This window comes from Tachypleus tridentatus, chromosome 10, assembly GCF_004210375.1.
Source record: "Tachypleus tridentatus isolate NWPU-2018 chromosome 10, ASM421037v1, whole genome shotgun sequence".
Lineage (NCBI taxonomy): Eukaryota > Metazoa > Arthropoda > Merostomata > Xiphosura > Limulidae > Tachypleus > Tachypleus tridentatus.
Window position 1 is genome coordinate 40,241,399 of NC_134834.1, and position 14,857 is coordinate 40,256,255.

At 33.1% G+C, this 14,857-nt stretch overlaps 1 protein-coding gene and 1 long non-coding RNA gene across 4 annotated transcripts in view; one reads left to right on the forward strand and one right to left on the reverse strand.

Moving 5' to 3' along the window:
* The window catches only part of LOC143229117 (prominin-1-like), a 129,368-nt gene that overhangs the window by 73,061 nt on the left and 41,450 nt on the right, over positions 1-14,857 (forward strand). For both annotated transcript variants that reach the window (XM_076460964.1, XM_076460965.1), the window contains exons 14-17: positions 4,312-4,444; positions 8,616-8,692; positions 9,794-9,875; positions 11,385-11,516. In XM_076460964.1, the coding sequence (XP_076317079.1) occupies positions 4,312-4,444; positions 8,616-8,692; positions 9,794-9,875; positions 11,385-11,516 (424 nt within the window). The remainder of the gene's footprint in view (positions 1-4,311; positions 4,445-8,615; positions 8,693-9,793; positions 9,876-11,384; positions 11,517-14,857) is intronic.
* The window catches only part of LOC143229118 (uncharacterized), a 48,892-nt gene that overhangs the window by 14,874 nt on the left and 19,161 nt on the right, over positions 1-14,857 (reverse strand). For both annotated transcript variants that reach the window (XR_013015673.1, XR_013015674.1), the window contains exon 2: positions 4,300-4,435. This is a non-coding gene — a long non-coding RNA (uncharacterized LOC143229118). The remainder of the gene's footprint in view (positions 1-4,299; positions 4,436-14,857) is intronic.

Here is a 14,857-nt window from a genome sequence, read left to right on the forward strand (position 1 = left end):
CTACGCTGCAGCGCTAGCTACAAGATTTGTGTCGTCTAGTGCAACACGACAGGACGTACGAAATGGACTTAACCGCATGGTTAGGTTCCTTTATTTATTAATATTATGTTTCTAAACTGTATGCTATTATAGATACCAATTTTTGTACTGAACATAATATTTATACATTTGTATGAACAAACGTTACCATAGTGTACACAGTTTAGTTAGTAATGCCCAAAATAAACATACAAAATATTTAATTACTCACGTTATTACACTTAGGTTAAATCCTGATACATTACCAAAGTCTTTTAAACACGCTGTTGAGCTATTTGGTTAAAAGTAGCCATGTAGGCAGCGGATTCAGATTGATAACATCAAATAAAAAATGTGTGACCATTATGGCTGCTAAAAAGCTAACTTCAAGGTGTAAGTTTTACTTCTCTTAGTGGTGCAGTAGTAATACCTGTTTGGCTTGGTTTTCATTCTCTTTCCTTGCTCTCAACACTGCTGACTGCAGGTAATATGTGCTTCTGATTTTTTAAAAATTATGTTTTAGTTATAATTTTAATTCACACGTCAGACTTACTGATTAGGCTACATTTTATATATGTAATAGTAATTAGAAATAAATAACATACTGAATCTATAGTACTTTTTAACTTCTAATTCTTAATTTTTTTCTTTGTTTTTATGTGCTAGTGACTCAGTGGTAAGCTAGCAGATTCACGACGCTAAAAATTGGGTGTCGATACTCCTGGTGGGAAGAGCACAGACAGCTTATTGTGTAACTTTGCGCTTAACAACAACAAAACGAAAGCTTTTACATACTATTTGAAGCAATTAATATCACATAAGTGGATATGAACAGTGAATAGTAAATCTTATCGAATGATGTTTGTGCATCCTTAAGTGCTTCTAACGTTTTTATTTATATATGTAAAGCTTTCATATTATGGTTAAATTAGATGATGTATTCATACCATCATGTAGGCTCTACATTTACAGCTGCCTTTACCACTAGGTAAAGATAGTGTATATTTCACACTATCTAAATTTTATTATGTATCCCAGTTCGTCTGTCTGGATTTTGTGTAATGCTATTGCTTTCCGTCTTAGTTGCCTCGTTCCTAGTGGCACAGCGGTATATCTGCTGACTTGTAACGCTAAAAGCTTGGTTTTGATACTCGTGTTAGGCATAGCACAGATAGCCCTGGTGCATAATTTCAAATAAACAAATAAACCTAGTTACCTGAAAATGTTTCTCTTCAAATTTTATTAAAGATAACGAGATGTCTTTGTGCTACAGCTTCTTAGCTATATATCAATTTTGAAATTTTTTGTGAAAGTATATTTATATGTAATGATATTTTTATAATCATCATAAGTTCATAGATTGATTTAATAGTGAACTTTGCTCTTCAATTTAATCTGTAGATTTGTTTTATAATTTTACTTTATACGATGATAATTTCCACATACACACTTGTAAGAAAGTGCTGTATTTAAGAAGTTTTATTTTAGACTTCTTGTTCTGTATTAGTCAGAATAAAAAATACATGCTACAAAATAAAAGGAACACATAAATAAACTATACTTATTAAACTTCTTAAAGTCCAATCAAAATGCAGACCGCTTAACCGCTAAACATCAAAATGATGTTTCAAACAGTTTTTGTATTTAAGGTAAAATTATCTACATTTTACAAGAGACACTCATTTGAACGTCATTTGGAGCACTCACTGTATTTGTGTTTCAGCCCTAGCTATCTGCACATAGCTGTCTTAATTTAAACTGGTAGGTTAGATTAGGTACTGGATGATGAAATCTCCAGATCAGAAGGTATCTCACTAGCTATTGAGTAAGAGCGAAGAAATGGAATGGTGTGGATGGATCACATCTGCTAGAAAGTTCAGCCACTGATACCTCTAGCAACGAAAAGCGAGTTTATAATTTCGCAAATACTCATACGATTGGGATTTCAAACATCAGAAGCATGAATCAGGGAGAGTTGGACATCATCATTGTATAACTAGAAAAACCTAAGAAGGAAATATTGGGGACGACTGGGCTTTAATGGATAGAGATGAGCCAGTTGCAATCAGGTGACTTCAAATCGTTCTACTTTAAGTACGAGTTTATTAGATGAAATTGAGTGACACTAATTCTTCAAAAGAATATTGCTGGAGTAAATTACATCAGGTCAATACCACTGTTATAAAAATCTAAGCGTCAGCCACGAACACTAAAGAGATGGGCCTCGCCGAATTCTATGGCAAACAACAATAATTGATAGACACCACACTTAAAAACGAGGGCGCTATGTTTATTACTGATAACTGGAATGCAAAAATTGGAGAAATGGAAGAAAAAAGAATTGAAGGGAAATGTGCATTAGGAGTACGAAATTAAACAGGAGATAGATTGCTTAAATTCTGTGAGAAAAATGGTATATATATATATATATATCAAATAGACTACTCCATTTTCTTTTTATAGATGAGATAAGGCGCACTTCAACCACTAAAGACGTTACAAGCCGCTAATTGTGAAACAGCTCACGAATTACAAGTATCAAAAATTTGGATTCAGCTGAAAAAGTGGAAAAGGCAACAAAACCAATAAGACAGTATAGAAGACATGACTTCGAAGTTTACAATAGAGGCTGAAAACAGATTTGATGTTATCAGTATGATGAACACACAGCCAGACGAATTTTTGGAATATGTAAGACAAGGAAGAAGCAAATAAAAATATCCTTAAAGTAAAAAAGTAACACAAAAAACAGGTAAACAAGCTATCACGATTACAGAAGAAAATATAAAGCAAAAGTTACAGGGGATTTGGGGAAACTTAGATGACTGAATGCAGATTTCTAACTAACGTCAGACAAGAAAGATGTGTGGGTATCTTAACCAGGAATTTCAAGAGATAAACATAAAAACTAGAGACATTTTAACAAGATCAACTAGACAATAGAGACGTTTACAGCAAGAGTATGGATTCTGAAAATAAACACGGAAAAGATCTAACAGAGGAAGATGGGATCAAGAGAAGCTGGAAACATTATACTGAAGGGTTTTGCAGGCGGGAGGGAAACATTCAAGGAATGAGAATTCAGCGATGAGCGTACGGTACAAAGAAGTATGGTGAGCATTAAATAAGTACCTTAAGTTGAGGAGAACTGTTCAAAGCAGCAGGAGACAAGGCAGTCGAGGTCCTAAGAGCTATTTGTCAACAAGTATGGAATAAGATCTCTTGTCCTAAAGAATAGAAACAGTCAGTGTAAATCCTTTCACCGAAAAAGAGAGACGCTTGAGAATGTACCAACAACCGTATTATATAGTGTCCTAATTCCACATACCAGCAAAGTTATGCTTAAAATTCTACAGCCCTTCATGGAAAAATAAATGCCAGGTAAAGAAGTGGGATTTCGGAGTGGTAGAGAAATGTGAGATCAGATATCCAACATGACATAGTTAATGGGAAGAACAAGAGAATACGTAAAAAGTGTTATCGGCTACAGCAAAGCATTTAGTTGCGAGAACCATGTAGAATTTTTCAATGTACTCAAAAGTGGGTTCACCAGAACATCTTATTCTTCTGCTGATGAGCAAGAGGCATCAGTGAGTGGAGAAACAGATTGGTTCCAGATTGGAAGATAAGTGAGCAGGGATGTATCTTATCTGAATGCATGTTTAACCTGTACAGCTAAAACATCATTAGAATGACTGAACTGGAAGGAATCAAAGTAGGAGATCGAAACATTAACAATTTAACATATACGGATGATACCACTTTGTTAACTGAAAGTAAAGAAGACCTAAGAAAACTTCATAAGAAAGTTAAATAAGAAAGGGCAAGAGCTAGTCTGGTGTTGAACATCAGTAAGAAAAAAAGGTCATGTCATCCAGAACGCTGAACGAGTTAAAAGGAGGCTACGACCACGTTGATATAATGGAAAGCTTCATTTTCTTATGATCCAGATTAGAAATTAGAAAGTTTGCGAATAAATTAACTGGAGGAGTAGCAGTGTCAGGCTATTTATGTGATTGTACAACTGGTATTACTCCTGTTTATTACCTGACTTTGATTTGAACTTAACTGACGTTAATTTGAAAGTCTAAAAAATAGAAAATTCAAACTAATTAAACAGTTTTTTCTGTTTATTCCACATAGTTTTCTTGAATAATTAAGTCTTTTTTACAGTCTGCGGGTTAGCTACCCGTTTGCTACAACACAATGGTAACAGATTATCAATATACCTCAGTATTTATATTTAACATACACTTTAAATTTAGACTAAACCTTCCATACCTTTGAATATAGTGCCGTGTATTTAATGTTCCTCTTCTCTGGATTCCTCATGCTACTGGTGATACCACTGTTCCTGGTCGGGAGTCATGGACAGATTTACGTTTGTTTACCTCTCTATCAGGAAGACCTTGCATTTCTAGACAAGGTGAGATGAATAATATATTTTATTTATTTATCTGTTGGTGATAACGTAAAATTTTAAATATTCAAATAATTTTATTTAACTTTGCATGTTTGCTTATGTGTTTTAATTTCTCAGCTAGATGAAATATAAGAATGTGGTGTCAATTAGAAAAAAAAACAGTTATCTTTCTGTTTATGGATAAAGTTAACTCTACTGTACAAGTTTTAACAGTAGAGGGTGCGGTGAATCAAAGCAAGTACTAGGCCTCTCTGTCATACATTATATTTTCAATTCTACCTTTAGTGAAAAGAAATATGTAATACAATTATTAAACAGTTGATACTCTGTGTAATAACTAACAATAAATTAGGTGGAATGCATGTCATAATGCTATTCACACATCTAGATTAATTTGGATCACTATGTGATGAGTTAAAAAGATTCAAAATCCCCAAACAATATATAGCTATACTGATTTACTTCGACTGGATGAGTAAAAAGAAATCTTTAACAGAGTCTTAGTTCATGTGTCTGAGATGTAATCAGGATAAGGGGATATTACCGCTTCAGTTGCATCAATGAACAATACACTATGAAGTTAAAAGTTCGTATCCAAATGAAATAAGTAATTGTATTATGCGTTCCCGACTTTTAAACTGTTTCCTTACTTTCTATACACTTACTGTAAATGAAACTCACAGACTTAAATATCGAACATGTCAGAAAAAAACAGAACTAAAAATTATACGACTCGGTAGCCATATTAGATCTAGCAAAAGCTATATCGTTTTTTTTGTTTCTTCACATTACAGCGCCATTACAGTTTTTTTGTTAAATAAACACGCTACTGAAACTTGATTTTAAAATAGCAAAACTTTAAATTACGATAAGTTGTTTTCAGATATCCAATTACATTATTAGCATATATTTATGGAATATCTGTAGCGAAACATGAATATTTTAGTTTGATTTGATAATAATTGTAATTTACCATTTTTATTGGAAGACCTCATGCACAGTTTAATAGTCTAACCATGATTTCAAAAGTGAGTTAGGGAGTTTATCGTGCATTTCTGTAAGAGAGGATCATCTATTAGAGGTTTGCATTTCCAATATGCTAAGTTTCGATTACTTTGAGTTTATATTTTTAGGTTAAAAGCTATATATTACTGGCGTTAGCAATGTTATTAGACATAGTATACGAAACAATCTCTCAAGATCTAGGAGATTATTTAAAATATCTGGTTGAATTGTAACCTAGCGATGCATTACTAACATCAGGAAAACATCATTAGAAATGCTATATGAAACTTTTTTCACGATCTAGGGGTCATGTAGGAAATTTCTCTAGATACCTGTGTGGCTGTATCACAATTACGTGATAGATTGCTTCACGATTATGCAAAAGGCTGAAGTTCATGAATGGTATAATAAAGGTAAAGGCGAAAGATCAGACATGTCTATTCTAGTGAGATTAGAGGGGGTGATAAACTAACACAGATAAGTTTGTAGAAATACATCTTTCTAAAGAGTGAAACGTGAAACAACCGGACTCTTATTTCCAGTGGCCAATGTAACTTGATGGATTATCATTCCGTATTTACTGTCGTAGGTGCGTTATAAGAGTGGCCGTTATTCCAATATTAGCTTAAAATTGATCAAAATTATTTGTGTTTTTTCCCTATAGTATTTTTTCTAGTTTTAGGAGGAATTTCTTGTACGTCAGATTCAAAATGTCACTCTGTATATCAGTGGCCAAAGAGTATTGAGAAGTCGTGGTAAAGTTGCTTGAGTTTAGTCTACAAGCTGGTCCTACCTTTGGCTTGGAGATTATTTGCAAAGACTCGTCAATGGAACGTTGTTTACGAAAATATAACTCATTTACTGGAATTTGGATTTAAACAGTACCTGTTTTGCTTGAACAAAATCTTCAAACATCTGCAAAACGGATGAAATTCTTATTAAGTAGTAATGAATTTGATATTATTTGTATAATTGTCAAGTCGTAAAGATCAAGCATATTTCTTCAAGTTAATTATGTTTTAAAATGTCCCCAGTGGTACAGCGGTATATCTGCGGACTTATGTTGCTAGAAACCGGGTTTCGATGCGCATAATACGCAGAACACAAGTAGCCCTTTATGTAGCTTTGCGCTTAGTAACAAACAATCAAATAAACAGAAATGATTTGAAGTAAAGGAAAGCAGCCGTGAAATCCATTGTTGTTGTTTCAACGCGAAACTAAACAATGGACTGTATAGGCTATAGCCATTGTAGGAAAATGAAACCTTAATTTTAAAATTTTAAGTATAAACTTATCGTTGACCTACCGATAGACCTTTTAGAATCTACAGAAACATGTAGATATATTTTAGGTAAGAATTGTGGCTAGTAAATGATAGTTCATAGCTAATATTTAAAATATTAGTGAATCTAGAATGTTCTGAGACTTATCTTTACTGGCTTTCTCAATATTCGAGATAAAAAGACGCCTTTACTTTGTGAAGCAGATAGTTTTATAGTGTCTGTGGTTGAAAATTATGTGAAGATTTCCATGAATAAATACTCCACTAAAGCCTCGTAGCAAGTTGTTAGGGTTAACGGTTAACAGATGATGAAGCCAAAATATACAGAACTGCACAAGTATTAGGACAAGATAATATTTTATAATTATTGTCATTTTTTGGGGCTTATTCTTCCAGGCCATTACAGAATATAAATTTCAACACTATAGTAATACTTTACTAATGCTATTGACAACTGAATGAGCCTGAGTGAGAATACTTATCATTCTTTAGAATTCCCATATACTTGTCCCAAGGGCGTGTCATAAGGGTTCTAGTTGATTGAACATACTGATGAAATTTAGGATCTAAAATACTTGTCATGGTATCCCATGCAGTGTTTTAACTATATAGAAAGAAGCTACAAGGAGCTATCGTAGAGTACTGATATATGCTAGAAGAAACCAATTTAATAGTACTCTACAAATAAATATTGATAAAAGCAGTGTTTAACATTATATATTAACTCTTATTATCATGCCACAGCCCAAAAAAGAGTATAGAATTGTCAGTAGAGCAGAGAGTTCACATAAACCTTTTACGTGATGCTGGTTGGGCTCTCCTATAAATTGCTCCAAACTTGAATGTTCCCTCAACACTGTCAATTACACCCTAGATTGAGAAACAGGTAAATTTAAAAATAGGAAAGGAAGAGGCAGGACACCTAAATTAAACGATACTGATGTTAAGTATCTTCTTTTGTGCAGCCTTCAGGACAAATGGAAGACTGTCACTGATCTCAAGCATGAGATAAACAAACATGTACTAAATGACAGAAAATTGTCCAGAACTACAGTATCAAGAAAACTCAACAAGAATAGAATATTTGTTCATGTAGTAGTTTTAAAAATCTTTACTAAAATGTTAATGACCCCAAACACTTATTCAACCTATGTAGAAATTATTTAGCTAAAAGAAAAAGCTGCTAGAATCATTCAAATGACGTAATGGCCCCCACAAAGCCCCGATCTCATCCCGATTAAACAATTTTGGGATTTCATAGATCACAAACTTGACAAATAAAAGTTACTTTCAACGAAACTTGATATGAATATTTTAGAGACATTTGGACTAAAATCGCAAAGCCACCATAAATAAATGTGTTGCAACAATGCCTGAAAGACTGTTTTCAGTTATTAAATAGAGAAGTGAACACATACAATATTAACTGTTTGCTAACCTCAAGGATTTCCACTGAGTTTCTGTTGCACTAAATATTAATAAAATTTTGTTGTCTCGCCTATGATTTACCTTCCATTCTTCTTTGAAAGTAGTCTGAAATCTAATTTTTGACTTTGTTCTAAAATTTTGCACAGTATTGTACGCTTATTGTTCCATCTTATGAAGTCAAAGATAGAATGTATTTCTTCGTAGCTTCGAATATAATATTTATTTCGTTATTTCAGCTACAATATTTTATCCTCATGTGGCTTTGAGTGTTACCTCTGGTACTGAAACGTATTGGTCGAACCACTAGTATAAGTTTTGATACTCAAAACAGTGAAAGGGTTAAGCTCAACATTTATACTAAGTGTATGTTAAATACCAGAATACAACTGTAGAATGTTAGTCTAATTAATACCACTTTTTTATACATCTTGTTGGTTACGATTGATGTTGTTTTTTCAGATTATGGATGTGATTCGGAACGAGACAAGCGGGACAAATAAACTGATACAGAATCTTGAGCCGAGTAAAGTGCTTCTGTAAGTAGTTAGGACACTCAGCTTTTAATAAATTGTTTTCTTCACTGTGAGAATAAAGTAAATGCTGATTCGTATATAGCTTGACCAATGCAATGGTTAATTAATTAAAATCAATATTCTATTTGTTTAGAAGTGTAATTGTTTGTCACGATCTAATGGTTAGTGTGCTGGATGGCTGATTGAAAGATCCAATGTTCGAACTCGCGATATATCGTTAAGCACGCTCTGTGCTTTGTACTTTAGTCACTTTATAAAAGTGACAGTCAGTCGAGTATAAGAAACATGTCGTTCTGACTGGTTACACTCTCTGTGATCAGTGACCCGACATGGCCAAGTGGTTAAGGCAAACTGAAGTTCGTGGGTTCGAATCCACGTCTCACCAATATGCTCGCCCTTTCAGGCATGGGAGCGCTATAATGTGCAGTCAATCCCACTATTCGTTTCTAAAAGAGTAATCCAACAGTTGGCTGTTGGTGATCATTACTATCTGCCTTCCCTCATGTCTTTCACTGCTAAAGTAGGAACGGCTAACGCAGATAACCATCGTGTAGCTTTTCGCGAAATTCAGAACAAATTATTTGATCAGCAGTTCTAAATGAGGATTGGGGAGTGTATACCCGAGTTTGTTTTTTCCTGGGCTGGCCGTTTAGCTTACGTGTATGTGTATAAGATACCGTTCTTGTTGAAACTATTAAACAGTATAAAGTGATTAAGTTCAGATAATAATATAATAGTCTGCATTCACTAAAGGAATAAATTACTGTATAAATCGTCGCTCCACTCTAAGCTTATTGTTTTAATATATTTTTAAAGTCGTGTTAATTTAACCTGCTTCCCCTTCGGTATCTCTGCGGACTTACAATACTAGAAACCGAGTTTCGATATTTGTGTTGAGTAGAGTGCTGATAGCCCACTATGTAGCTTTGTGCTTAATTCCAAACATATTAGAACTTTAACTTTAAATGTTCAAATGTAGTTTAAAATGTGTTTGGGTGATGTTCATTTTAGATAATAAATGTGGTTAACTATCTCATGAGTATCTGGTTATGGTTTCAAACAGTAATGATATTTATAACTTGGATTTATTTATTATCATTTCAGCCACTGCAAAGACGACAAAACAGCATTCAAAGCTTTGAATTTAGACGAAGTTTTAGATATCAGCGATGTTGTAAATTATGAGGTAAGTTTTTGTTCTTTTATTTCACATACTGTTTGTTCAAAAACGAGCCAAGTGTCGGTTGTGTAACTTGATTTGCATTCTACAATAATATATATGTATACATCTTATAAATATCTAATCAGACACACCTTAGGAGTGAAAAAGGTGGTGCTTAAAAAGAATTGAGTGTGTGACTTAAAGGAATGAAATCAAAATTTTACACAAAAATGTTGCAACAAATATTCACTGATTAGTTAACGAATGTTGTTTTACTCACCACCACACCTAAACCTGAGCAAAAGTCGTGGCCTAACTAACTGATAAATGAATAGTTACTGTAAAATTCCTGTTAATGCTCTAAGTGTAGCTACCAGTTCAGCTGCCAATTTTGATTTCATTCCTTAATCCTTTCTTGGCAGCACCTTTTTTCACACCTAAGGGTTTTTGTATTACATATCATGACTTTTTATCAATACACACCAACAAACCACTGCAAGCAAAAGAAGTGATACTCGGTAGCTTTAGGATCGCAACCCAATTTTTCAAAACAGACCTATACTTTGTAGAACCAACCAGATTCTTTAAAATATATGGTGGTAGTCTGCCCTCTCTGAAACAATGTTAATTACTTCCTTTTTAGTAACACCATGGAATCTTGATTAACAGTTTCTTGTCATCACCTGAATGCACTCGATGCAGCCAAATCAATCATCATTATTTACATTAATTGCTTGAACTAATATCACGTGACGCCAAACGATGTTTACTTTAAAGAATTTCATAAAATTTATCAAGTTTGTAGTGAATTATAATCGTACATCATATGATGCTTTTGAAAACATAGTTAGAAACTGCTAATTTACTTTGCTTGACCTAACCAATATTTATGAATCTGCACCTGCTTCCATCCTATAGGTTCTCTGAATCAGCCATCTTTAATCCTAATGACAAAATCGTCCACTTTTGCCTTTAGGTGAAGCTATAGTAACAATCTTAGACCGATAGCTCACGTGAATTTTTGCGCAGGCGTGCGAAAATTTATAAAAATCTATCAGTGTTCCAGATTTGAAAAAGAAAATGTATAAAAGTTATATATATATATTGTGTTTTTTTTATCAAATAAAGTTTACGTACTTTCGGTACGAATAAATTTAATCAAAATTAGATATTTTACGTCCCGTATATTACTTAATAGAGCGCTTTAAAGTTAATATGAAGTAAAGGTTCAATAGAACACTTCCAGTAAAGATATATGATAGTTTCAGTTACCACAGTCTCAATTACAGAAAGTGGAAAATCGCTAAATTATCATTCCTGTTATTAACATACACAGTGTATCCTGCAGGCTGTTTTGATCGCACGACGCGCTATCATGTGTCATGATCTATAGAAAAACCTTAAGTATTGAACCGAATTAAATTTTCAACCAGAATTATATGAACTGTGATATACTAGAAAAAAACAATAAATACTATTTCGAGTCAGCAAGGTTTTTCAAGTTATTTATACTTCTGTTTTATTTTTTTCTAGAAACACATAGGGTTGGAAAAAATTGAAGAAAAGCTGAAAGAAATCATACAAGAACTCGAAATTTCATTTGACTTTTCAGATATCTCTGGTTCCACGTTGAATGTAGTAGACCTACCGATGCTGAAAGAAGCGGTAACCTTCAATGTGTATAGAAAGTTGAAACATATAGTATCATAACATCAGTTAAACTCTGACAGAATCTCTTTAAAACAAGGATTAAATATTACGTGTATTAATTTAGTATGGTTTTGTAGCTATTGCTAAATATAAGTACCGGTAGCATGTCTTACGTTTGTAGATGTTAGTGGTTAGTTTAGTGTGGTTCTATAGTTGTTAATAACTATGTATCGTGCCTTACATTCGTATATATCAATGGTTAGTTTAGTGTGGTTCTATAGCTGTTAATAACTATGTATCGTGCCTTACATTCGTATATATCAATGGTTAGTTTAGTGTGGTTCTATCTGTTAATAACTATGTATCGTGCCTTACATTCGTATATAATGGTTAGTTTAGTGTGGTTCTATAGCTGTTAATAACTATGTATCGTGCCTTATATATATCAATGGTTAGTTTAGTGTGGTTCTATAGCTGTTAATAACTATGTATCGTGCCTTACATTCGTATATATAAATGGTTAGTTTAGTGTGGTTCTATAGTTGTTAATAACTATGTATCGTGCCTTACATTCGTATATATCAATGGTTAGTTTAGTGTGGTTCTATAGCTGTTAATAACTATGTATCGTGCCTTACATTCGTATATATCAATGGTTAGTTTAGTGTGGTTCTATAGCTGTTAATAACTATGTATCGTGCCTTACATTCGTATATATCAATGGTTAGTTTAGTGTGGTTCTATAGCTGTTAATAACTATGTATCGTGCCTTACATTCGTATATATCAATGGTTAGTTTAGTGTGGTTCTATAGCTGTTAATAACTATGTATCGTGCCTTACATTCGTATATATCAATGGTTAGTTTAGTGTGGTTCTATAGCTGTTAATAACTATGTATCGTGCCTTACATTCGTATATATAAATGGTTAGTTTAGTGTGGTTCTATAGCTGTTAATAACTATGTATCGTGCCTTACATTCGTATATATCAATGGTTAGTTTAGTGTGGTTCTATAGCTGTTAATAACTATGTATCGTGCCTTACATTCGTATATATAAATGGTTAGTTTAGTGTGGTTCTATAGCTGTTAATAACTATGTATCGTGCCTTACATTCGTATATATCAATGGTTAGTTTAGTGTGGTTCTATAGCTGTTAATAACTATGTATCGTGCCTTACATTCGTATATATCAATGGTTAGTTTAGTGTGGTTCTATAGCTGTTAATAACTATGTATCGTGCCTTACATTCGTATATATCAATGGTTAGTTTAGTGTGGTTCTATAGCTGTTAATAACTATGTATCGTGCCTTACATTCGTATATATCAATGGTTAGTTTAGTGTGGTTCTATAGCTGTTAATAACTATGTATCGTGCCTTACATTCGTATATATCAATGGTTAGTTTAGTGTGGTTCTATAGCTGTTAATAACTATGTATCGTGCCTTACATTCGTATATATAAATGGTTAGTTTAGTGTGGTTCTATAGCTGTTAATAACTATGTATCGTGCCTTACATTCGTATATATCAATGGTTAGTTTAGTGTGGTTCTATAGCTGTTAATAACTATGTATCGTGCCTTACATTCGTATATATCAATGGTTAGTTTAGTGTGGTTCTATAGCTGTTAATAACTATGTATCGTGCCTTACATTCGTATATATCAATGGTTAGTTTAGTGTGGTTCTATAGCTGTTAATAACTATGTATCGTGCCTTACATTCGTATATATCAATGGTTAGTTTAGTGTGGTTCTATAGCTGTTAATAACTATGTATCGTGCCTTACATTCGTATATATCAATGGTTAGTTTAGTGTGGTTCTATAGCTGTTAATAACTATGTATCGTGCCTTACATTCGTATATATCAATGGTTAGTTTAGTGTGGTTCTATAGCTGTTAATAACTATGTATCGTGCCTTACATTCGTATATATCAATGGTTAGTTTAGTGTGGTTCTATAGCTGTTAATAACTATGTATCGTGCCTTACATTCGTATATATCAATGGTTAGTTTAGTGTGGTTCTATAGCTGTTAATAACTATGTATCGTGCCTTACATTCGTATATATCAATGGTTAGTTTAGTGTGGTTCTATAGCTGTTAATAACTATGTATCGTGCCTTACATTCGTATATATCAATGGTTAGTTTAGTGTGGTTCTATAGCTGTTAATAACTATGTATCGTGCCTTACATTCGTATATATCAATGGTTAGTTTAGTGTGGTTCTATAGCTGTTAATAACTATGTATCGTGCCTTACATTCGTATATATAAATGGTTAGTTTAGTGTGGTTCTATAGCTGTTAATAACTATGTATCGTGCCTTACATTCGTATATATCAATGGTTAGTTTAGTGTGGTTCTATAGCTGTTAATAACTATGTATCGTGCCTTACATTCGTATATATCAATGGTTAGTTTAGTGTGGTTCTATAGCTGTTAATAACTATGTATCGTGCCTTACATTCGTATATATCAATGGTTAGTTTAGTGTGGTTCTATAGCTGTTAATAACTATGTATCGTGCCTTACATTCGTATATATCAATGGTTAGTTTAGTGTGGTTCTATAGCTGTTAATAACTATGTATCGTGCCTTACATCAATGGTTTCGTATATATCAATGGTTAGTTTAGTGTGGTTCTATAGCTGTTAATAACTATGTATCGTGCCTTACATTCGTATATATCAATGGTTAGTTTAGTGTGGTTCTATAGCTGTTAATAACTATGTATCGTGCCTTACATTCGTATATATCAATGGTTAGTTTAGTGTGGTTCTATAGCTGTTAATAACTATGTATCGTGCCTTACATTCGTATATATCAATGGTTAGTTTAGTGTGGTTCTATAGCTGTTAATAACTATGTATCGTGCCTTACATTCGTATATATCAATGGTTAGTTTAGTGTGGTTCTATAGCTGTTAATAACTATGTATCGTGCCTTACATTCGTATATATCAATGGTTAGTTTAGTGTGGTTCTATAGCTGTTAATAACTATGTATCGTGCCTTACATTCGTATATATCAATGGTTAGTTTAGTGTGGTTCTATAGCTGTTAATAACTATGTATCGTGCCTTACATTCGTATATATCAATGGTTAGTTTAGTGTGGTTCTATAGCTGTTAATAACTATGTATCGTGCCTTACATTCGTATATATCAATGGTTAGTTTAGTGTGGTTCTATAGCTGTTAATAACTATGTATCGTGCCTTACATTCGTATATATCAATGGTTAGTTTAGTGTGGTTCTATAGCTGTTAATAACTATGTATCGTGCCTTACATTCGTATATATCAATGGTTAGTTTAGTGTGGTTCTATAGCTGTTAATAACTATGTAT